Source organism: Sorex araneus, chromosome X (genome assembly GCF_027595985.1).
Source record: "Sorex araneus isolate mSorAra2 chromosome X, mSorAra2.pri, whole genome shotgun sequence".
NCBI classification, from domain to species: domain Eukaryota; kingdom Metazoa; phylum Chordata; class Mammalia; order Eulipotyphla; family Soricidae; genus Sorex; species Sorex araneus.
In genome coordinates, this window is record NC_073313.1 from 62437323 (window position 1) to 62462410 (window position 25088).

Here is a 25088-nt window from a genome sequence, read left to right on the forward strand (position 1 = left end):
ATATTGTGCAGCTACTTCCGAACTAGGGCCAAATCCAAGCAGTGTTTGTGAGAAGTCTTGTGTGTGTTCTATTTCCAAGGATGGGCACTTCCCCAGGCATTGACTACAGTGACATGTTCTGAATCAGTTTACACCAGTCCTACTCCACATGTTAGAAAGGAGTCCCAACTACTACAGGGACCTAAGGACTTCCATTGCCAATCATGAACTTCCTGGCATCAAAGGCGTCTCCCGAGGCATGACCCTCCTGTTGGAGATTCACCAATAATGTGAGGTGTTGCCTATGTCAGAGGCCAGCCTGTTGTGTCTCCTGGGCAGTAGAACAAGCTAGGGGACCAGACTTGCTTGGGCCGACCTCAGTGCTCCAGGCAAATCCCAGCCTGCGTTGGAAAATGCAACTGCTTCTAGTGAAAAGGATACGGGACCAAAGTCTGTCTTGGCCCTCCTCCAGGGCTTATGGGTAAGATGTATGTACAGTAGAAAGTTTTACAAAGCGAAGATTCATAATTAACATCAGCTTATTGTTTTCCTTTTTCAAAGGCTGAGAGAACAGTCAACGTTCAAAGTAGCAATTTGCATTAGTTATTCATCACTCAGTCTTAGGTTGTTGAGGTTTTCTTGAGTTGATCACAGATTATACCCTTTATAACCCAAAGCACTCTCTTCTGACTCCTCCTCATCATTGTCTTCCATTTCCTTCTCCCCATCCTCTTCTGACTCCTCCCCGTCATTGACCTCCATCTCCTCCTCACCCTCATCCTCTGGCTTCTCTCCATCCTTGTCTGATTCCCTCTCCTCAGACTTGTAGTCTGGCCCCTTCTCCTCATCCTTATCCTCTGGCCTTTTCTCCCCATCCTCATCCTCTGACTTTTTCTCCCCACTTCCATCTTCTGGCTTTTTCTTCCCATCCTCATCCTCTGGCTTCTCCCCATCCTCATCCTTTGGCTCCTTCTTCCCTTCATCATCATCATTGTCAGATTCCTCCCCCTCATCATTTCCACATGGGGACAGCACTGAGAAGTCCGGTAGTAGCATGGTATAGGAAGTCTTGTATAATGGAAATATTGAATCATAATCAGGGTACTCTGTGTGGCTCCTAGGCACTTCCTCTCTGTCTCTCATTCTATTTGTTAAGGGTACATATATGTTATTACTGGATGTGCCCTCCCCGCTTGGGCCACCTTCCTCACTGAACCTGCAACATTCATCAGAAGACTCAGCTGCAGTTTTCATGTAACAGCTACCTGATAAACCGGGTCCTTCTGCTAACATGATGCTCTGATTTGTAACTTCTTGATGAACTTCTGGTTCAGTTTTTTGGGCAAAATAACTTATGCAGGATAGAGTGGGATGTCTGGTAGCTACTGTGAGCTCCCTATGTCTGAGAGTTAGGGTCTTTGAGCAAGTAGTGGTTTGCAAGTTGATGTGTCTCTGGATGGTATCAATGAGCTGAAGTTGATCTCTCTGGAAGTTCGGGTTGTGGTAGACCTGGAACAAAATTAATGATGGCACTGACACTAGCAGTTTAAGTCCATTCTTCCCCACAATGAAGTGTTAAAATTATGATTATTGATTCTCAGCAAAGATAAAAGCTACCAAGTTTCAAAACTGAGTCATCGTGGCACCGGGGCCCTATTTGTTATATAGGGTCTCCATTTTGCCTCCCAGGAAGCACACCGCTGCCACGCATATCTCACTATGAGCATACAAAGACATCCTAACTCTAGTCATCTAGCACAAAATAAACACCTCCAGACTACAAAAGTCACGGTGGGAAAACAATGCAGAGCCCCACCATCTTAGTGTGTGAAGGTGGTAGCTTAGAAAATTGAACCAGTAATAACGAGCTATATAACCTCTCTGATAAGGACTTTAGAGAGGAAATGTTGGATGTTTAAGGAGCTCAAGGGAATAATGGAATGAACGGCCAATAAAGCATGAGGCTATGAGACCAAAGATGTGGAATGTACAGTTAGAAATGACAGAACTGAAAAACTTGTTAGTTGAATTAAAAAACTCACTGGAAGGCCTCACCACCAGAGTAACAGTTGCTATATAGGGTCTCCATTCTGATGACAGAATAAGTGAGCTCCAAGATGAGGTGCACAAACTTAACTTGTTTCCCAAGTTAAGGCTTGGGAAACAGTTCTTTAGGCAAAACAACAACAGAAAATGGGGGAAGCCTCAGAACAGCAGATAAGAGAACTTTGTGATGAATTCAAGAGGAACAACATAAGAATCACTGGGGTCCCAGAAGGCCAGCAAGGCAACTCTGATAAAAAAAAAAGAAAAAAAGAATAACAGTCAAAGAGAGTGTATGCACCCAGATCCAGGAGGCCTATGAATTACCAGCTTAGAGATTCAAATAATACTGCAAGATACATCCTAATAGGAATGAGAGAAACCATAGAAAGATATAGAATACTTTAAGCAGTAATATCAAGGAAGGAAATTATATAAAAGGAGTGTCGTTAATATTTACCAAACAAAACCCTCCAGACCCAAATACAGTGGTGAATTATAGTGAAAAAAATAAATGAAATAAATGCTTAACCAAGAATACTTCCACAGTCAGGTTTTCATTCAGATCTGAAGGAAAAGCACAACAACGCAAAAACTGTACATAGTAGATCCAAAACCATCTTTACAAGAATAACTAAAGGAGCAACTTTAAGACAAGATGAGTACCACAAACATGCAAAAATCTGGCAGAAGAATCTGGAAAAAAACAGAGTGCCCCAAAACAGATGACTGGTTAAAGAAACTCTGGTACATCTACACAATGGAATACTATGTAGCTGTCAGAAAACATGAAGTCATGAAATTTGCATATAAATGGATCAACATGGAAAGTATCATGTTGAGTGAAATGAGTCAGAAAGAAAGAGACAGACATAGAAAGATTGCATTCATATGTGGAATATAATGTAACTGAGAAGTACAAGTTGGCAACGATGCAACTTCTGGCAGATATCTCTCTGGACTTAGTTACTAAAATACTAAATTACAGAAATCCAAAACTGAGAGGCCGCTAAGTGTGGTCACTCGACCTCATACCTCTTCATCCTCAGCAATGGAAAACAAATTATCTAATGCTTCCTTTTCAGCAGGTCTGACTTTAGGGGAGAGACTCTCCAAACAATAATAGTGAGTTTTGTTGAAATATTGTATGCAATCAAAGTGAAAGTAAAGTGAAATTTATTAGTTACACAAGCGGGGGGGGGCTAAGGGTGGGGGGGCTAGGGGCGTGGGGGGGTTAGGGGTGTGGGGGGGCGGGTGGAGCTATACTGAGATTCTTGGTGGTGGAATATGAGCACTGGTGAAGGGATGGGTATTCGAGCATTGTATAACTGAGATTTAAACCTGAAAACTTTGTAACTTTCCACATGGTGACTCAATAAAAAATTTAAAAAAAATTACATTGGAATGAGAAAAAAAAATCTGGCAGAATGATGGCACAAAACTCCATGGTAGGGGCTGGAGTGATAGCACAGTGGGTAGGGCGTTTGCCTTGCACATGGTTGACCCGGGTTCAATTCTCAGCATCCCATATGGTCCCCTGAGCACCACCAGGAGTAATTCCTGAGTGAAGAACCAGGAGTAACCCCTGTGCATCGCCAGGTGTGACCCAAAAAGCAAAAACAAAAAAAAAAACAACAAAAAGCCCTCCATTATAATAATCTCTCTCAATGTCAATGGGATAAATGTACCGGTTAAGAGACAGAGTGGCACGGGTAGCTTGCCAGGCTTTGCCGTGTGGGTGTGATACTCTCGGTAGCTTGCCGGACTCTCCGGGAGGGATGGAGGAATCAAACCCGAATCGGCTGTGTGCAAGGCAAACGCCCTACCCACTGTACTAAAACATGACAAAAGTTTCCGTATTCATTTCTTATGGCTACCATAAAGGTAGCTTAATAGAAACACTCTGATCCCCATACCATATACTTATTTACAAAAGGTTTTGTACAGGAAATTTCATTGACCCACATAATAAACACATGACATGAAAGTCCAATTTGTATTCTTATTTCATGGTTGAAAATAGTAAGGTTCAAACAGAACAATTAATTGTCTACAGTATTTGTTCTAACTCCCACCCAAGTTTTTATTTAAATAAACTTGATTTCAAATGTTAAAAAAAAAGAGAATGGCAGAATGTATTAGAAAATTGAACCCTCGCTTCTGTTATCTGCAAGAAACACATTTGAATAGTCAGAACAAACACTGACTCAAAGTTAAGGCTTGGGAAAGAGTTCTTTAGGCAAACAACTACTTCCAAAAGGCCAGAGTGGCCATAATGGTATCAGATGACATCGACTTCAGGCTGAAAATGGTAATAAGAGACAACGAAGGTAATTTCTTAAGATTAAATATATGTAAATCAGAAGGAACTCACACACATAGAATGTATATGCACACTGAGGGACCAGCAAAATACTTAACTGCCAATAGACTTGAAGAAATATATTGATAGCAACACAGTACTAGTTGGAGACTTCAACACTGCTCTGTCACCCCACAAAAGGTCAATTAGACTAAAGCTCAGTAAGAAAATCAAGGGGAAGAGGGACAAAAGAATGGGGCAACAGGCATCAAGACTTCCATTGTACTGGTGATATGGGGGAGTGTTATATCCAAATCATGGACTCAACAAAACAAAAAACCTGAGATCTAAGCTCTAACCACTGAAATTAAGTACCATGCCTGTCAAGTTGACAGGCAGGGATGAGGTGGGACTCAGGATGGAGAGAGAATATGGAAACACTGGTGGAGGGAAGTTGACACAAGTAGTGGGATTGGTGTTGGAATACTATATACATAAAATGCAAATGTAAATAACTTTAAATGACAGTTCCTTACTAAAGATGAAAGTACTTGCATTGACCGCAAAAGATACAGCGACCAGAATACAAAGACTATCTACAGAATGGGAAAGGATATTTACACAATTCCCATCAGATAAGGGGTTGATATCAAGGGTATATAAAGCACTGGTTGAACTCTACAAGAAGAAAACATCCAACCCCATCAAAAATGGGGCGAAGAAATGAACAGAAACTTTACCAAGGAAGAGATACGAATGGCCAAAAGGCACATGAAAAAGTGCTCTACATCACTAATCATCAGAGAGATGCAGATCAAAACAACCATGAGATACCACCTCACACCACAGAGGCTAGCACACATCCAAAAGAACAAAAACAACCGCTGTTGGAGAGGATGTGGGGAGAAAGGGACCCTTCTACACTGCTGGTGGGAATGCCGGCTAGTTCAGCCCTTTTGGAAAACAATATGGACGATTCTCAAAAAACTAGAGGTTGAGCTCCCATTTGACCCAGCAATACCACTGCTGGGAATATATCCCAGAAAAGCCAAAAAGTATAGTCGAAATGACATCTGCACTTATATGTTCATCGCAGCACTGTTTACAATAGCCAGAATCTGGAAAAAAAACCCGAGTGCCCTAGAACAGATGACTGGTTGAAGAAACTCTGGTACATCTATACAATGGAATACTATGCAGCTGTTAGAAAGAATGAGGTCATGACGTTTGCATATAAGTGGATCAGCATGGAAAGTATTATGCTAAGTGAAATGAGTCAGAAAGAGAGAGACAGACATAGGAAGATTGCACTCATCTGTGGACTATAGAATAACAGACTATAAGACTAACACCCAAGAATAGTAGAAATAAGTACCAGGAGGTTGTCTCCATGGCTTGGAGGCTGGTCTCTCATTCTGGGCAACTCAGAGAAGGGAACACCAAGTAAAATGTGATTGGAGGTCATGTGGGGGAAAGATGATGCGGGCCCAATATAGTCTAGAGACTGAACACAATGGCCACTCAACACCTTTATTGCAAACCACAACACCTAATCAGAAAGAGAGAACAAAAGGGAATACCCTGCCATAGTGGCAGTGTGGGGTGGGGGGAGACAGGACTGGGGAGGGGGGGGAGGGATGTTGGGTTTACTGGTGGTGGAGAATGGGCACTGGTGAAGGGATGGGTTATCAATCTTTGTAAGGGGGAAACATGAGCACAAAAATGTATAAATCTGTAACTGTACCCTCACGTTGACTCACTAATTAAAAATAAACTATTAAATTAAAAATAAATAAATAAATAAAAATAAAAAAAGAAAGTACTTGCATTGAAGGTAGAAATGAGAGGGATTTAGTGTATGTATGTATATATACATAATTTGTGTGTTCATTATCAAAAAGCTGAATACACATTTTTCTCCAATGAATTTGGGACTTTCTCCAAGATAGATCATATTCTGGGACACAAAACATACTTCTACAAAGAGGATAGAAATCATACAAGCTACATTTTTCAGATCATCATGCACTAAAATATATGTTAATCACAGACAGAAATTTTAAAGAACATACAGAGACTGTAACATATCAAAAAGAACAACCAGTGTCGGCATAGATGTGGGGAGAAAGGGACTCTAATTTACTACTGGTAGGATTGCTGACTGGTCCAACATTTATGGAAAACAATATGGACATCCCTAAAATCTTTGACCCAGCAACTTCACTTCTTGGACTATATGCCCAGTTCGCCCACAAGGTTGGGGAAAGACTTTTGCACCCCTATGTTCTTTGCAGCACTCTCCACAATAGCCAAAATCTGGAAATAACCCAAGTGTCCAAGAATAAGTGAATAAAGAACCTATGGCATGTACATACAATGGTATATTACTCAGCCATAAGAAATTATAAAGTCATAAAATTTGCTGCAGCGTGGAGGGACCTGGAGAGTATCATGCTGTGTAAAGTTAGTAGGAAGGACAAGAACTCAACAGAGTGATTTCTCTCATGTGCAGGATATAAAGAAACATAATGATGGAATAATGAATACCCAAAGGCAATGGAAAAAAAGAACATGAGAACCTGTCTTCAGTAGGAAACATGCCACTTGAGGGGCTGGAGGATTGGACAGTGATGAGGCAACAACTATGGTGGAGGGAAGCAGGAGGGAAACAGAGGAGGAGGTGGTGCTGAAAGGTTATGTTATATATGAAGTTCTTTTTTTTAATTTGCTTTTTGGGTCACACCCAGCGATGCACAGGGGTTAATCCTGGCTCTGCACTCAGGAATTACTCCTAGTGGTGCTGGAGCGGCCATATGGGATGCCGGGGATCGAACCCAGGTGGGCCTTGTGCAAGGCAAACTCCCTACCTGCTGTACTATCACTCCGGCCCCATGTATGAAATTCTTATCAACATTACTGTAAACCACAGTGCAGAACCTTCTTAAAGGAAAGTGCCTCTTATAGAAGCGTACTGTTAGTAGGAGCAAATATGGGTGGGGGGGTATTGATGGAGGAAAATGGATGGCAGTGAAGGGAAGGGTGTTGAAACATTGTATGCATAAAATCCAATTATGAATAATTGCAATTTCACGGTAATTAAATAAATTTTAAAATATTTTTTAAAAGGGCTGGCAAGTTTATAATCCCCTAGAGCCTGGACTCACTAAAAAGGTAAAGGTTCGGGTTCAGGTTTGCTTACATCTGCTTGGCATAAATAGGCCTGTAATTTTTATCCCTTCCTTAAGTCTATCCCTTAAGGGGCTTAAGGTGCTAAAGTATAGGGGAACAGCTCTACTGTCAGGATCTATCCTACATATTTTGATGATCTGTCATGTGAAAAAATTATTCTGGAAGCTAAAACCTTACATATTATGTAATTTATCTAGGACAACCAGGATGGTGTCAGGAACAGGGAATAGGATAAGGGTGGGACTTTCTACTTTACCTTCACTTTCTTATTCTCTGGGAGATGACACAAAGAACTCCTAGACCATGTGTTTTGGAATCCATGTCGGTGAAGTAACCAGATGAAGGCCTTCAAGCTGTTTGACTCAAATATTCTCTCAGTGTCTCTCCGTTGAAGAACTTCTCCCTGAAATAGCTCTTCCTCAATGATAATGTAGTCTCCATTCTCACTCCAGTACACAGATTCGATGTTGTCATCTTCTATGATCATCCAGAGCTTTAGAGGAAAGGGAAATTGAACTATGCTATAATTCCCTGAGTTGGAGGCACCTGGGTTTGTGTCTTGTCTATGATTGTCTTTAAAACAATGGTTTGGGTTCACTACTTGGCCACTATGTACTTCTAAAACATCCTGCAATGGTTCTGGATTGTCTTCAAGATCTAAATATGTATCCACGAATTGGTTACCATGCATTTCCCAAAGCTCCTCTTGTTCCAGGTTGTCTTTGAGGCCAAGGTATGAGTTCATGAGCTGGTTGTCATCTATCTCCCCAAAGTACTCTGAATTCATAATTTCTTCACGAAGTAAATCAAATGGGAACTCTGTTATTTGGTCTTCATTCCAGTGCAGAATTGATTCAGTTTCGTATATCTCATCATTATTATCAGAATAATTACTCTGATTATCCATGCTTTTAACTAGATCAGAGATATTTTATAACCAAGACCCTATCACTGCCATTGCTATTTAAAATACCTGTGGCCTGAACCAGGATGTCTGGACTAGTGGCTGAAATAATCTGCCTCTTTATTTGTAAGACATGATATCATAAAGGGGCTCATGGACCCCCCACTGGCCAACTGCGGGGAGGGTCGGGGCCTCCAGTTTCATTTCAAGAAGCAGCAAAAGTGTGCTTTGAGTTTCCAGAAGAGTACCTGTTGACAGATGCATTGTTTCATGGGGCCAGGCACTGGATAGGTTGAGAAACCATTGGATAGGTTGGGAAACAATGATTCTACCTCCACTCCCATGTCTGTAGATGGGAGAGGCCAGGGTGGCTCTGCTGCTGCCCTCTCTTCTCTGCTTTCTCTTAGTTCCTCTGGGTGACAACACCACCCAGAATATGGCAGTCCTTGGCACTTCACTTGACCTAATCTCAGTGGCTCTTCTCTTTTTCGTCCCCTCCCCTCCTGCCCTGGTCTCTCCAAACAGCTCCTGCTGCTTGCTCGGCTCTGCAACGATGGGCCCATATAGAATCCTGCTTTCTTGCTCTTTCTCAGATTGTCTCCAGAGCAGGATTGTGCCCCGGCTGGGTAGGAGTGCTCCCCAAAGGGTCATGACCATCTTCCTCCATGTTGTGAAGTCTCCTCTGGTGCTCTGCTTCCCTGTGTCTCCTCCCTCTCCGCTCACAAGGGTGGGGCCTACAGTTTCTGTGGATTCTCCTGAACTTGTCTATGACCAGGATGCTCTCACCATGACAGTACCTGTTTGCCTTTTTCAGTCACTTCCCCAGACCCAGGGGCTCAGTCTCTCTTGTATCTTCTTTTGAGGCAGATATCTTTTGCTCTTGAGGGTGGTTTGGGCCCTGCTCTTCCGGACTTCAGGCCTCCTTTGATACTGCCCCTTTTAGTGATGGTTTGAGGGTTTAGTATAATTGTGTTGTACTGAAAAGGAGCATTTCACTGACTAACCCCCATCAGCCTCACTTGCCTTTCCCCAAACCCACCCCCTCCACTCTGTCCTGCCATTAGCTTCACAGCAGTTTCGTCAAATGACTGTGTTTCAAAGGGCTGTTTTCCAGAATTTCCAAGGAAATTTGTCCTTGATTAGCTGGACTCCCTGACAAAGCAGCATGAAGACTGACATAGGTGAGTGTGGGGGTTGGGTGACGGAAGGGACCATGCCTAAGTTAGAGTCTCTTTTGTTGTAGATGAAAGGGTTTGCCAGTGATTTGGTCTCTTAATAAGAAGAATGTGAGATCTTCCCATGACAGCATCTAAAGATCTGCACACTTTTGCAGAAATAACCAAACAAGGTTCTACCAGAATGCACAGAGCCTGTGGATGTCTCAGTGGTTGATACCTGCTTACAGGTATCACTTGTATCACTTGTCATCCTGTTGCTCATTGATTTGCTCAAGCGGGTGCCAGTAACGTATCCATTCATCCCTGTCACGTGCTAGTGTAGCCCAGTGGTGTCTACTCACTCCAGGAACACAAAGAGCATCCAAGATCTTGATGAAGAAATCTGACTATCTCGTAGGTGGATGGCCAGTTATTCTTTAGACGTCCCGTGGAATCCAGTTGGTAACAGTTATAGTCCAGTACTCATCTCTGAATGCAAAGTTCTGTCCCAATGGAAAACCAGCAGGACCATTCTGTTGTACAAAAAGGGAGACATCCACAACATAGGCAACTATCGCCTGATCTGCCTGTTTTCTATAAGTTCTCTATAAGTTGTTCACTCGAGTCATCCTGAATAGGTTTGGCAGAACACTAGACAAAGGACAAATGCGAGCAAGCCGGGTTCTGAAAAAGATTTGGCATGATAGAACATATCCACATGGTGACCAAGCTCATTGAAGTTTTGTGGGAAAAAAAGAGTCAGAAACTGATTAAAAACTTGCAATAAACCATAATGCCCAAAAGTAGAGAGAGAGAGAGAGTATGGGAAAAATTTTCTGCCATAGAAGCAGGTGAAGGGGTAAGATGAAGTTGGGGAATACTTGGGACATTGATGTTGGAAAATGTGCACTAGTGGAGGGATGGTTATTCTATCATTGTATGACTGAAACTCAAATATGAAAGATTTGTAACTATATCATGGTGATTCAATAAAATAAATTATTTTTTAAAAAAAAAGATGCCACTCTGTCTAATGTTCATCGATTTAAAGAAGGCCTTTGATTCTGTTGAGACTAAAGTGGTCATCAAAGCCCTAGCCAAACTGGGCGTTCAAACTCAGTACATCAGGGTCCTCCACCAGCTGTATTATGGATTCACCATCAGGATCTCACCATTGTACAAGGAAGTTATTATCAACGTAAAGAAAGGGGTTCAGCAGGGTGATATCATTTCACCAAAACTCTTCAGTGCCGCCCTCAAGAACGTCATGGGATAACTGGAATGGGAAGGAATGGCAGTGACGACAGACGGATAGACGGCCAGCAACTACACCACCTCTGCTTCGCTAATGACATCATTCTAATAACACCAAACATTAGCCAAGTGGCACCAATGCTGGCCCACTTTGACCTTGAGTGTGGAAAGGTCAGACTACAGCTGAATCTCATTAAGACAATGTTCATGAGAAACGAACTAGTTCCTGATGTTCTATTTGCTTTCAACAGAACAAACATCTCTACATGCAGCAGTTATGTTACTTGGGTCATGACGAATGACTTGGCGCCAGAACTGCGCAGGAGGAAGAGAAAGGTGTAGACCGCCTTCAAGAGCGTCGAAGTTGTTAAGAGGATGAAGAACCTCCGGCTCCAGGCACATCTTTTCAACTCCACCGTTCTTCCTGCACTAACATACCCCTCAGAGACCTGGGTCCTACTAAAACAGGATGAGAACGCTACTCGGGTCTCCCAAAGAGGAATTGAAAGAGCTATGCTTGGAGTATCACATTTCACTCAAGTGATAGAAGGTATCCTGAGTTCTGACCTCCATCGACGGTGGAGAATCAGGCATGCTGTCTCGTTTGCCAAGGTGTCGAAAATCAGATGGGCCCAACATGTAATGTGATTTGGAGATGACCATTTACAGGTATGAGGCCTCACATTTGATGCTGGTACCACCCCACATTCAAATCCCAATCCAGGGACACAATACAAATGTATATCCAGCACACTGCCATCAACTGTGTGCAAGCACTGCAACTCAGCTATATGAATCCTGTGAGCACTACAATTGTGCAGCCCCCTTGAGACCACGGCCAGCAAATGTGCAAGCACCATAACTTTAAGTGTGCGAGCACCAGAATCAAGTGTGGTGACTCCCTGATCCATGCAACAACAAAGGGAAAAGGAAAAACAAATGACAGTGTACAAAGAACTGCAGTATTCATTTACTCAAAGAGGTCTACACATAGCCAATTAATCTCTGAAAGGGGATTGTTCACCACAGAAATGAAGTCCAGACTATAGTGGGATGTTACCCATTATTACCTGTATAACACATATGATAGATACTCTTGAAGAAAAGCAGAATCTGAGAGACAGTACATGGGCTAGAGCACACGCAAGCAACTCCACTATGATCCTTGGCACTGCATGCTACCTGGGTCCCACCGAGTGTAGCCATGGTGGCTCCCAAGCACAGAGAAGGTGATCTCCAGTACTGCATTCCTAGGCCCTAGCATTCAATTGCCCAGACTTGTTGGTAGACAATAGCTGGGAATGGCTCCCAGCAGCACTGACTCCCCACCTACCTTGGGAACTCACTTCCCACAAAACCACAAAATATTATGTCGCTGAGAATGGGAGAAATAGAAACTCACGGACTTGTAGTGGGAATGTCAATAATAAACCTGCTGGGGAAATCATTATGGTAGTTCCTTAACATATGAAAAACAGAATTACCACATTATCCAGCAATCCCATTTCTGAGCATATATAAAAAATTACAGTTGGTTCCCTGGATTTTCACTCCTGTGATCATAGCATTATCCACATAAGTTAAGATGTAAGAGCAATCTCAAAACCTATCAACAGATAAAATGTAGTTCCAGCCTAGAATGACCTGGTATTCCACTTACAAAGAAAGGACATTCTAACATATGCTTCATCATAGTTGAAGCTTGAAGATGTTATTCCAAGTGAAACAAGCCTGTTACAAAAAGACAAAAGTTCCACGTTTCCATTTGCATGAGGTGTTCAGAAGCAGTCAAACTCACATAACCAAAAAGTAGAATGCTAATGATAGGGCCGGGTGAAGGAGAAAGAAATATTAGTATTTAATGGGAATATGGTTTCAATTTTGTATGAAGAGGATTATGGAGGATGTGGTGATGACTACACAGTGGTAAGAAATTTACTTGATACCACTGAACTGAATATTACAAGCAGTAAGGATGGTGACAGTTTTGTTCAATGTATTTCACTTCAATAAAACCTATATTTTATTTTGATTTTGTTTTCTGGGCCACACCTGGCAATGCTCAGAACTTACTCCTGGCTCTGTGCTCAGGAATCACTCACTCCTGGTGGGATTCAGGGTGCCAAGTGCAATGCCAAGAACCAAGCATGCGTTGGCCGTGTACAAAGGAAGTGCGATTAAGGGCATCCAGATAGGAAGGGAAGAAATCAAACTCTCACTATTTGCAGACGACATGATACTATATCTAGAGAAGCCTAAAACCTCTACTAAGAAACTCTTAGAAACAATAGACTTATACAGTAAAGTTGCAGGCTACAAAATCAATACCCAAAAATCCATGGCCTTCATATATGCAAACAATGAGGCAGAGGAAAGGGACATGAAAAAAGCAATCCCATTCACAATCGTGCCCCAGAAAATCAGGTACCTCGGAATCAGCTTAACCAAGGAAGTAAAAGACCTTTACAAAGAAAACTACATAACGCTACTCCATGAAGTCAAAGAGGACATGAGGAAATGGAAACATATACCCTGCTCGTGGATAGGGAGAATCAATGTTGTCAAAATGGCAATACTCCCTAAAGCATTATACAGATTCAATGCGATCCCTATAAATATACCCATGACATTCTTCAAAGAAATGGATCAAGCAATCCTAAAATTCATATGGAATAACAAACGTCCAAGGATAGCTAAAACAATTCTTGGGAAAAAGATGATGGGAGGCATCACCATCCCCAACCTCAAACTTTACTACAAAGCAGTAACAATTAAAACAGCATGGTACTGGAACAAAGGCAGAGCCGTAGACCAATGGAACAGGGTGGAATATCCCTACACACAACCCCAAATGTATGACCATCTAATCTTTGATAAGGGAGCAAGAGAAGTGAAGTGGAGCAAGGAAAGCCTCTTTAACAAATGGTGCTGGCACAACTGGACAACCACATGCAAAAAAATGGGTTTAGACCTTGACCTGACACCATGCACAAAAGTCAGATCAAAATGGATTAAAGACCTCAACATTAGACCACAAACCATAAGGTACATTGAAGACAAGGTCGGCGAAACCCTCCACGATATTGAAGATAAGGGTATCTTCAAAGGTGACACGGAACTAAGCAATCTAGTAAAAACAGAGATCAACAAATGGGACTACATTAAACTAAAAAGCTTCTGCACCGCAAGAGATACAGTGACCAGAATACAAAGACTATCCACAGAATGGGAAAGGATATTTACACAATACCCATCAGATAAGGGGTTGATATCAATGGTATATAAAGCACTGGTTGAGCTCTACAAGAAGAAAACATCCAACCCCATCAAAAAATGGGGCAAAGAAATGAACAGAAACTTTACCAAGGAAGAAATACGAATGGCCAAAAGGCATATGAAAAAGTGCTCTACATCACTAATCATCAGAGAGATGCAGATCAAAACAACCATGAGATACCACCTCACACCACAGAGACTAGCACACATCCAAAAGAACAAAAGCAACCGCTGTTGGAGAGGGTGTGGGGAGAAAGGGACCCTTCTTCACTGCTGGTGGGAATGCCGACTGGTTCAGCCCTTCTGGAAAACAATTTGGACGACTCTCAAAAAATTAGATATTGAATTCCCATTTGACCCAGCAATACCACTGCTGGGAATATATCCCAGAGAATCAAAAAAGTACAATCGAAACAACATCTGCACATGTATGTTCATCGCAGCACTGTTTACAATAGCCAGAATCTGGAAAAAACCCGAATGCCCCAGAATGGATGACTGGTTGAGGAAACTTTGGTACATCTATACAATGGAATACTATGCAGCTGTTAGAAAAAAGGAGGTCAAGAATTTTGTAGTTAAGTGGATGGGCATGAAAAGTTTCATGCTGAGTGAAATGAGTCAGAAAGAGAGAGACAGACATAGAAAGATTGCACTCATCTATGGTATATAGAATAACAGAGTGGGAGACTAACACCCAAGAACTGTAGAAATAAGTACCAGGAGGTTGACTCCATGGCTTCGAGGCTGGCCTCATGTTCCGGGGAAAGGTCAACTCAGAGAAGCGATCACCAACTACATTGCAGTCGAAGGCCATGTGGGGGAAGGGAGTTGCGGGCTGAATGAGGGCTAGAGACTGAGCACAGCGGCCACTCAACACCTTTGTTGCAAACCACAACAGCTAATTAGAGAGAGAAAGCAGAAGGGAATGCCTTGCCACAGTGGCAGGGTGGGGTGGGGGGGAGATGGGATTGGGGAGGGTGGGAGGGACACTGGGTTTACGGGTGGTGGAGAATGGGCACTGGTGAAGGGATGGGTTCCCAAACTTTGTATGAGGGAAGTGTGAGCACAGAAGTGTATAAATCTGTAACTGTAAAAAAAAAAAAAAAAACTCACGTATAATTAAGAACACTATTAAACAGAAATAAATATATTAAACATAAAAAAAAGCACTTTGTGGGGCTGCAAAAACACACAAATGCAAATGTAAGTGTTTTTATTCTTGGTTTTAATTCAAAGTATTTTAGGCCTTAGAGTCTAAAGAAAGCAAGAGGGTAGTATGCAGGTGTGATGGGGCCAAACTTCCTGAGCTAAAGGAAGCAGCTCCTCACTCGGCTGCTCCTAATTTAATTCTGTCACTCTCCTCTTCCATCTTTGGAACCAGCTACTAATTAGGGTCTATTGGCAGGTAACTAAAAGGATGTCAGAGAACACTCTTGCCTCTGTTGTGGGATCTCTGTGGCCTTTAAAAATAAATAAATTTGTGGGGCTGGAGCGATAGCACAGCGGGTTGGATGTTTGCCTTGCACGAGGCCAACCCGGGTTCGATTCCCAGCATCCCATATGGTCCCCTGAGCACTGCCAGGGGTGACTCCTGAGTGCAGAGCCAGGAATTATCCTTGTGCATCACCAGGTATGACCCAAAAATAAAATAAATAAATAAATAAATTTTTTCACACACACACAAAAAAAAAAACAAAGGAAGTGCGGTGATAGTACATTCTATACCAGCACTCCACCCCCTTATATTTTATTAAAATGGTCTCTGGAATGTATTACTATCTTCAATGGGCTCATCAGTGGCCTGGAAACAGTAACAGAGGAAATGAGTGAGCTTGAAGAAATGCAAATAGAAAACTCCAAAAGGAAATGCAGAGACAACATCTTGGAAAACAGTAAAGTGTTCAGGAACTGTGTGACAAGAGCTGTAATGCGAGTTGGAAAGATAGCCAGGGGGTAAGGGGCTAATTCTGTACGCAGCCAACTCTGGGTTGAATCCCCAGCACTATATATGGTACTCTGAGCACCGATATAACTGCTCACTGAACACTGCTCCACGAGTAATTCCGAAGTACTTCCAGTTGAGTAAGTCTCCCCTTCACCATCCCTGTCCCCAAAAGTAGAGGTTTAATGTGTAAATGTAAGGCCAGCTTCTAACTAGATGTGGTACCTAAGCTAGATGTGGTACCTAAGCATAGAAGAGAGGCCAGCAACATGAGGGCTAGATAACACACATCACAGAACCATTGGCAAACCCTCTTATCTATGGTGAAGAAGACTCTTACTTAGGCATTGTCCCTCTCTGCATCCATCCCACACTCTCATCTATGTCAGTCTTCATGCTGCTTTGTCAGGGAGCCCAGCTAATCAAGGACAAATTTCCTTGGAAATTCTGGAAAACAGCCCTTTGAATCACAAAGTCTTTTGATGAAACTCCTGTGAAGCTAATGGCAGGACACAGTGGAGGGGGTGGGCTTGGGGAAAGGCAAGTCGGGCTGATGGGGGTTCCTCAGTGAAATGCTTTGTTTCAGTACAACACAATTATACTGAACACTCAAACCATCACTAAAAGGGGCAGTATCAAAGGAGATCACACTTAGAAGCAGGAGGCCTGAAGTCCAGAAGATCAGGGCCCAAACCACCCTCAAGAGCAAAAGATATCTGCCTCAAAAGAAGACACAAGAGAGACTGAGCCCCTGGGTCTGGGGAAGTGACTGAAAAGGGCAAACAGGTACTGTCACGGTGAGAACATCCTGGGCACAAACAAGTTCATAGTTACCCAAGGACAATAAAAATATTTCATACCACCTCTGTGTGGGAAAAATCCTAGAATACCTTGCAAAGAATAGGAACTGGCAGGTTGCTTGTGGTGACCACTGAAAGGGAGATAGTTCTGGGAGGATTTTCATGATGGGAGAAGTTTCAAGTATCTAGTATTTAAATTTATTGCAGAAAATATAAGTATATGTGTAACATGTATATAGCATGTAGTAAACTATAATTCATAATCATTTCTATAAACGTAACTAGAGGAATGGTAGCTGCATCAGTCAAAGTGGCTGCTATTTGATACAGTAAACAAATCCTGACATTTCAAGGCTCAGAGAACAGTGTACGTTTGAGCACATATTTTTCTGATGCCACATGGTGGGGTCCGCCTTTCCAGGGGGGCAGGCCGCTCCCATCTGTGAATGCTACATCTCCACCCGGGTCCTCCATGTTTGCTGTGGCCCAAGATAGGAGCATGGATAAGTCACACTGACTCTCACACTGTGAGCTTTTCTTATGCTTCATTGACAAGGGCACATCACCTTTCCTGACGTTGCACACTGCAAAGTAGAATGGTCATTGGGGTCCCCTGTGTTCAGCAAGTTGGTGTTCAATGAGAAGCCATGACACCTTGCTAGGATGACAATCCTCTTCGAGCTTGGAGGGGTGTTTGACAAGGTCACCTTTGCTTAAGTTCTCTGAACATTGTCACATTGTGGTGCTGACATTGTCACACACCTACCAGCTGTCACAGGTGCTTTCAAATCCGGAGTCGTAGCTGACTGTCAGAGGATGTGGTCACTTTCAACAGGGTAAGATCAAATTCATGGCACCAGTGTACCTTCCCACCTACTCTTTGGAGTCCTCCCTTCCTTCTGATATCTGGGCACAGTGCTGACCCGTGAGTCTCTGCTTCCCTTCTCCCTGGTTGGACTGTGGGAGTACCAGCTCTCTGGCCACTGGGTTCCACACCAGTCAGGCACACAGGCACACAGCCAGGCATGCAGGCACACAGGCAGGAAGGGGATGATTCTCTTACTCCTCTGACATTTGACCTCTGCTATCCTGAAGACCCCAGTTCTCATGTTGGGGAAGACATTAGGTTTGAAAGAATTGGGATGCAGTGAATGTTTGCTTCTATACTTCCACGGATTCGAACCATCTATCTTTCCCCTTCCCACCTGCTGATTCCTGAGCATAACAGCTCCTTTCTGTGCCCTGAAAAAGAGCCAGTTAAAGTCTCTCTGCAATCCCCATGGTGTGATTTTAGGGTCACACTCCAAGACTTCATGGATTATAGACTTTGCTCACAGACCTTTCTGGAAGCAGTGTGTCAAAGGCTCACATAGAGTGGTGACCAGAGGACTCCACCTCATAGGACCACACAGCTCTGTCCACCACAGGGGCTGTAACTGGCAGGAGAGGCACACGCCATGCAGGGGTAAGGGCAGGAGATTCCATGAAGCCTTAGGAGCACATTGAGCTGCACTGTGACCAGGTCCAGAGCCACAAGGGAGGGACATAACAGGGGAAATAGGGAATGTGTTTCCTGTAGCTAAGGGGAGGTACAGGGTTGTCAGTACTCAACCACACTAGAACCACGTGGTGTGTGCTTCTGCTGGCCGCCGGCCTTCTTCCTGCCTACTCTGACTCCGTGGGCCAGGGTCCCTGCGAATCTGGAGTCCTATGAAGGCACAAGGAGTGCGAGGGGGTGGATGGGAACAGGCTGGGAAGAGGGGAGCAGCACTGCCTGGGGCCAGGCTTTCAGACTTCATTTCTCTTTCTGAGCCCCATCACTCTTGACTTGCTCTGTGCGTCTCAGGTACACCACTAACCATCCTCCTTCCGTGAGCAGGACCCCACCTGACTGCCTCCCGCTCATCCACATGTCCCACTCTCTTAACTCATGGCCCTCCGAAAAGAAGAGGGTCAGTGTCTGGGAAACAGGCCAGTGAGCAGGGAGACCAAATTCCTCTTAGTTTGGATGGGCTTCTAAGCCTTATCCGGAGTGACATGTAACACACAGACAGGACTAAGCACTGATGAGTGTGTGCTCCCTCAAACCCCAAGTTCTTCTCTATTTCTTGAATAAGACAAGCATAGTCAGGCAACATCTATTTTATTTTTTAGAATCACAAATAGAAAGCCAAGAATTTACTCTATCATGCTTATTTCTCTCATTACACTGCTAATTACCTTCACATTTCTAAAAAAATTCCAACTCCAATGCCATGTTATCTGGTATGAACTCACAACTCAAGGTGGAAATTTTACAATTTGCTTAACATAATAGTAAAATTCTTCCATCTGAACTAGAAAACTGAAAATACATGTGTGATCTATCATTCACAATGTCAGATGCTGTAACAAAGCTTGTAAAAATGATTAACATTTGCAATTTCTAAAGAAAGTATAGATTGGTTTCTAAGCTATTACAGAGATCATGAAATCACGGTGCTCTCTAATATGTTCAAACACTAACTATTCTGCAGCCTTGGCTCAGGCGAACCCCTCTACTCATCTGACTGTGTGGGGAAGCATCTAATATCTATTAGTGGCCCTGAGCCAAAACTCCAGTACACGTCTCTCATTGGTTTCAGCATGGGCCCTGGGGCCCCACAGAAACACATAATGGGGAGGATCGCTGCCGGGCACCTGGCGGTACTCCAGATACTGCTCTCGCACCCACACATTGGTGAGGAGATCCCTGGGCTCCCCATAGATGAAGTGCTCAATCCCAACACACACCCCCATCATACGCAGTGCTCTCCAGATTTCATCCTCAGACACACAGTTGCCCTCTCGAACAATGATGCCCAACACAACGATCAGCAGGCCAGTCTTGGGCAGGCTATAGTCAGGCCCTACAATCCCATCATAGCTGAGGCCCAGGTTGGTGGCTAGGGCATAGGCAGGGATCTGAGGTTCTACTTCAATTACCTCAATACCAAAGACCAGCTGCATACACTCGCACGCCTTACTGAAAACTATAGGAAACAATGCCTGGTCATTATTCAGGGCGATGTTCACCATTTCTGCCTTGGTGGTCAGCTGCTTGGAGCGGTACTTGAGGAGCAGGAACCCCACCATGTCAGCCATCTTCTCATAAAATTCTTCTTGGAGGGAAGGATCCATTTCTTCCGGCTCCTCCCACATGCGTGGCCCGTCTTGGGCACTCGCATTCTCCTCCAGTTGGCCCAGTGGAGTGTTATGCATGGTCCTGGGGGAGAAGAAGGCTCTTAGAGGGTTCTGGGGAGCACTCAATAATCCAGAAACACCTTTCAGTGTTTCCTGTAACAGGACAGAGCAGGAAAAATTGGAAGACCAGGAGCAGGGGGAGCTGAATCAGGAGGATCTGGTCAAAGAGGAAGGGGGTGAGGAAGACAGGAAGAAGGGTGTGGCTTCCCTCCAGGCCCAAGTCGTCAGGATCCTGAAATTGCCCCTCTAATGTGCAGGTCCAGTCTATAGCAGGTAGGGCATTTGCCTTGCATGTGGCCGACCCGGGTTCGACGACTTTGTCCCTCTCAGAGAGCCCAGCAAGCTACCGCGAGTATCCCGCCCGCACGGCAGAGTCTGGCAAACTACCTGTGGCATATTTGATATGCCAAAAACAGTAACAAGGAGTCTCACAATGGAGACGTTACTGGTGTCCGCTCGAGCAAATTGATAAGCAATGGGATGACAGTGATACAGTGATACAGTGAATTTGCAGGTCATGCGGCTGGAGCGATAGCACAGTGGGTAGGGCGTTTGCCTTGCATGTGGCCAACCCGGGTTCTATTCCCAGCATCCCATATGGTCCCCTGAGCATTGCTAGGAGCAATTCCTGAGTGCAGATCCAGGAGTAACCCCTGTGCAATGCTGGGTGTGACCCAAAAAGCAAAAATAAATTGCAGGTCATACGCTTTTTTATGGAAAGACATAATGACTCGTGTCACTAAGATTTGTGGGCTGGAGGTGTCTGATGAGAAACAGTGTCCTGGGAGAGAGAAGGTATGTGAGAGACCTGGACTGAGAAGGACACCCTTGGTAGCTCTAACCAAGGCGACTTACTGGGCCTCTCTAAAGGGCTGCTCCCAGGGCTGGAGCGATAGCACAGCGGGTAGAGTGTTTGCCTTGCATGCAGCCAATCCGGGTTTGATTCCCTGATTCCCAGCATTCCATATGGTTTCCCAAGCACCGCCAGGAGTAATTCCTGAGTGGAGAGCCAGGAGTAACCCCTATGCATGGCCGGGTGTGACCCACAAAAAGCAGAAAGAAAGAAGGATAGAAAGGAAGAAAGGAAGAAAGAAAGAAAGAAAGAAAGAAAGAAAGAAAGAAAGAAAGAAAGAAAGAAAGAAAGAAAGAAAGAAAGAGAGAGAGAAAGAAAGAAAGAAAGAGAGAGAGAAAGAAAGAAAGAATAGAAAAGAAGAAAGAAAGAAAGAAAGAAAGAAAGAAAGAAAGAGAGAGAGAGAGAGAGAGAGAGAGAGAGAGAGAAAGAAAGAAAGAAAGAAAGAAAGAAAGAAAGAAAGAAAGAAAGAAAGAAAGAAAGAAAGAAAGAAAGAAAGAAAGAAAGAAAGAAAGAAAGAAAGAAAGAAAGAAAGAAAGAAAGAAAGAAAGAAAGAAAGAAAGAAAGAAGGGCTGCTCCCAGCTTCACAGGCTCTGTCTGCTCAGAAGATGATCCCCAAGAAGCTGAAGGAGGGCGAGAGATGGGTTCTGGGAGAGGAGCTGCTACAGTGTGAGGTTCTGGTTCTGAAGAGGGGTGGGGTTGGAACCAGTATTTTTGGTCTGACCTCGGGTGGGTTAGCTTCTGGATACATATTTACAGTGGGATTCTCACCTGACTTTCTGTCTGGGCCTCTTCCGCGCTGGTACGTGAGCACTTGTGCCTGACCGAGGGCTTCACTTGGTTCCTGGTTTCCTGTAAGGAAAGAACCACTTTTGATACTGCTTATTAAAATAATAAGATGTTATTTGGTCATTCAGAGGAGCAGAACGGGATTTGTCATATCTATGTGAAGTGCTTCCAAGGATCCCAGTTCACAGCTTCCCAAACTCTCTGGAAACTCAACCGTTGGAAGAGATCAGTGTTCTGTTTGTGAATAGGTAACTGCCCCTAGAGCTGAGGACTCGCTGCAGATTTCCCAAGCCTGTGATTTGCAATCCAGCCCCCAACCTCTGGGGCAGGAGAGGGGATGGAGGTTGAGTTGCTGTGCAGTGGGCCACAGTTTCTTCAATTCCGCCTATGTAATGGAGCCTTCAATAATACCAAGAGCACTGAGCTGTGGCTGTGGAGAGCTACTGAGTGGTTAGACTTGTGGAGGTGTAGGGACTCTGAGAGATCTTTCTTTCCCTCACGCCAGCCCAACACAGCTCCTGTGTTCTGTTCGTTTATAATAAAGTGGCCATCTAACGAGTGAGATGTTCCTTTGAGTCTGTGAACCTCTGGTTTACAGCCCATTGTCAGAAGCACAAATTTAGCCTGGACTTGGAACTGACTTCTGAAAGGAGTGGGCAGTGCTGGAGAAGTGAACCCTTAACCTGTGGGATCTGATGCCATCTCCAAGTAGTCAAGGCCAGCGTGCAGCTGAATCCTAGCACACCCAAATGCCTGGAACACTGCATGTTGTGGCATATAATCCCCCTCCGTACACGCAGTAAATCGCTGCCAGGGCCATATCGGCATTTCAGGGTGCAGACTACAGTGACAGTCCTGGCCCCTACTGCTGTCAGGAGGAGTCGACTGGCCTCTGTGAGATCCCTGCTATTCGCAGGCCCATATTCTGCTGGCTTGAGAGAAAACTCAGAACAAGTATTCAAATACCTGAGTCCCAACATAAATCAGGGAGTGAACCCCATGTATGGCTATACCTGCCTGGATTTAAGGTCTATACGGGGATAGCAAGATGCTGGCAGAATGCCAGGGGGTCCACCTGTCCTGAGGTTCCTCTCCATTCCCCAGGCAATGACAAAAGCTACACAAGGCTGACAACAGCAGCAGTCACTCTGTGTAGTCCCCCTCTTTTTAGAGGTCTTGGGTTCTCTCGCTCATCCCTCACGGTCCTGACCTTGATCATCAAGATCTCCTGCCCACCTGAGGCCCTGTTTCTTGTATCAAGCAAGTCTCCATTTGTCTCAGAGACCCAGGTGTGGAAGTCAGGAAACCCCAATGTACACACCCGCCTTGGAGCCATCTCTGTTCTAGTGTTGTTTACTAAAATAGTTCCACTGCTTCAAGAAAGGGGAAAATATTCCCAGAGTTAATATTGAGAGTTGTCTTCGAGGAAAAGACAAACCAATATAGAGTTCTTATTACATGTTATCCTAACCCCTATTAAGCAAATTCCAGATTGCTTACCAGTGCACAGGTAGAAGAAAACATTGACCTCCTGTCAACATTGTGAACTAACAAAAGCATTTGCCTCAGAGGAGCATAAGGTAATGCCTAACATCCTGGCTGAGGGAAAAAAGTGTTTTGGACTGGGAATTATTATCTCTGAGGCATGAGTCATACTAGTGATGAGGCTATGCAAATGAAGAAATAAAGTTATCAGATTATTTTTGGCTCATGGACAATTATCTCCCATTTTGATAGCTGCTGTGGGAGCCTAGTGTCTGTGTCTCAGTAGTAGGGAGTTGGAATGTATAGAGGCCAGGGCCTCAGGGCTCTCCACAACCTAAAAGGGTGCTCAACCCCCAGGCTCCCTCATAACAGACTTCTGGAAATTCATCCCCTCTGTGCCCAATTTTATTCCATGTGGTTCAGAGTCCATCGGTTCTGTCAGGACCCTTGACTCCTTCCCATGCCTTCCTTGGTTTCTCCCTTTGTGGACCTGAGTCTGATCCTCTTAGGTGAAGGTCTCACTGTTCGATATTCTGTGGAGGAAGTGGGGTGCAGGGCCCCAACCTGAACGCCCTGAGAAGGTCTCCTGGTAAGGGGCTGAGATGTGTTCTCTTTCCTCCCCAGACTCCTGCCAGATCCTGGCACCTTCCCCCCAGTTAACTTGAAACCAGCTTCCAAAACTAAAGACTTCACCTCTCCAAACTCCCAAGGCAGCAGCTGCCAACTAAAGTCACATCTATCACTATGCCCTGGGGTCCCCCAACATTTGTTTGGCTCATGCCACAGGTAGAACCTAGAGACTTACATATGTGAAGCTACCACTACTGACCCCACTCCAGAACCCAGAACTAACATCAGATTCTGAATTGAATCTTCTCAGCGCTCTGGGGAAGAGTTAACTTCTTAGTTCACATTTGTGAAACTTCACATTTTGAATCATGGCTCCTTGATTACATGCCACTTGGGTTATGCCTCTACACTGTCAACTCTGCCCATTTGCCCATTGCCCAAGGTCAGCTCAATGATTTGGGGCCCCAGAAGCCATGCTAAAGGAGAACTGCCACACCCATGACCAGGATGGAAGGTAAGAGATGAAGCACATAATTTTACGGCATCTCTCCAATAGTCAAACTTTGGAAACATTCCTTCCTAAAGCATTCCAGTTTTATATAAGGAAGAAGCTACACAGTGGAGTTTGGGAAGTCCTTCTCTTTTGAAGTAAGTATTTCTTCAGAAGTTATTCATCTAACAGGTGAAGTTTGCACACTATGACAAACATTTCCACATTTCCCAATCATCCAGCTCTTCATAACCACCATTCTACTTTCTTTTTTTCACGAGACTTTTGGATGTAGTATAAAACAAGTCCCAATCTCCAACCACATGAAGGTGCTTATCTTCATGTAACAGAAAAGAATTTCTGGAGAAGACACATAAACTAGTGAAATAAGTTAGTTTTATATTTATGTGAGATAATAGAGAGAACAGAGAGAACAAGCTGCCGAGTGTATCCCGCCCACACGGCAGAGCCTGGCAAACTCTCCGTGGAGTATTCGATATGCCAAAAATAGTAACAACATGTCTCACAATGGAGACATTACTTTTGCCTGCTCGAGCAAATCGATGAACAATGGGATGACAGTGTTACACTGCTACAGTGCAATAGAGAGAATAGATGACCCCTAAAGGAAAGTTATGCCTAAAGGGGGGCCTGGGGAACTCCACAGGGAGAAGAGGTTACATACCCAGAGTTGGGATGCAGTGACTCCAGGATAGCTTGTCCTGCTTGTTTTGCAAAACTGGTTTTATAGGATTTTTTTTCTTAATAGCTCCAGCTTTGGGGATTTCTATGTAGAAAAGAATATATTGCTAAGGTTTTGTCAAGAGAAAAAA

At 44.0% G+C, this 25088-nt stretch overlaps 1 protein-coding gene across 1 annotated transcript; it reads right to left on the minus strand.

Annotated features, from left to right (window-relative positions):
• Nucleotides 1-19240: 19240 nt before the first annotated feature.
• Nucleotides 19241-20089, minus strand: LOC101556609 (melanoma-associated antigen 9-like). Its single transcript, XM_004606627.2, has one exon. The coding sequence runs from the start codon at nt 20087-20089 to the stop codon at nt 19415-19417; it is 675 nt and encodes a 224-aa protein (XP_004606684.2). The 3' UTR covers nt 19241-19414.
• Nucleotides 20090-25088: the final 4999 nt, after the last annotated feature.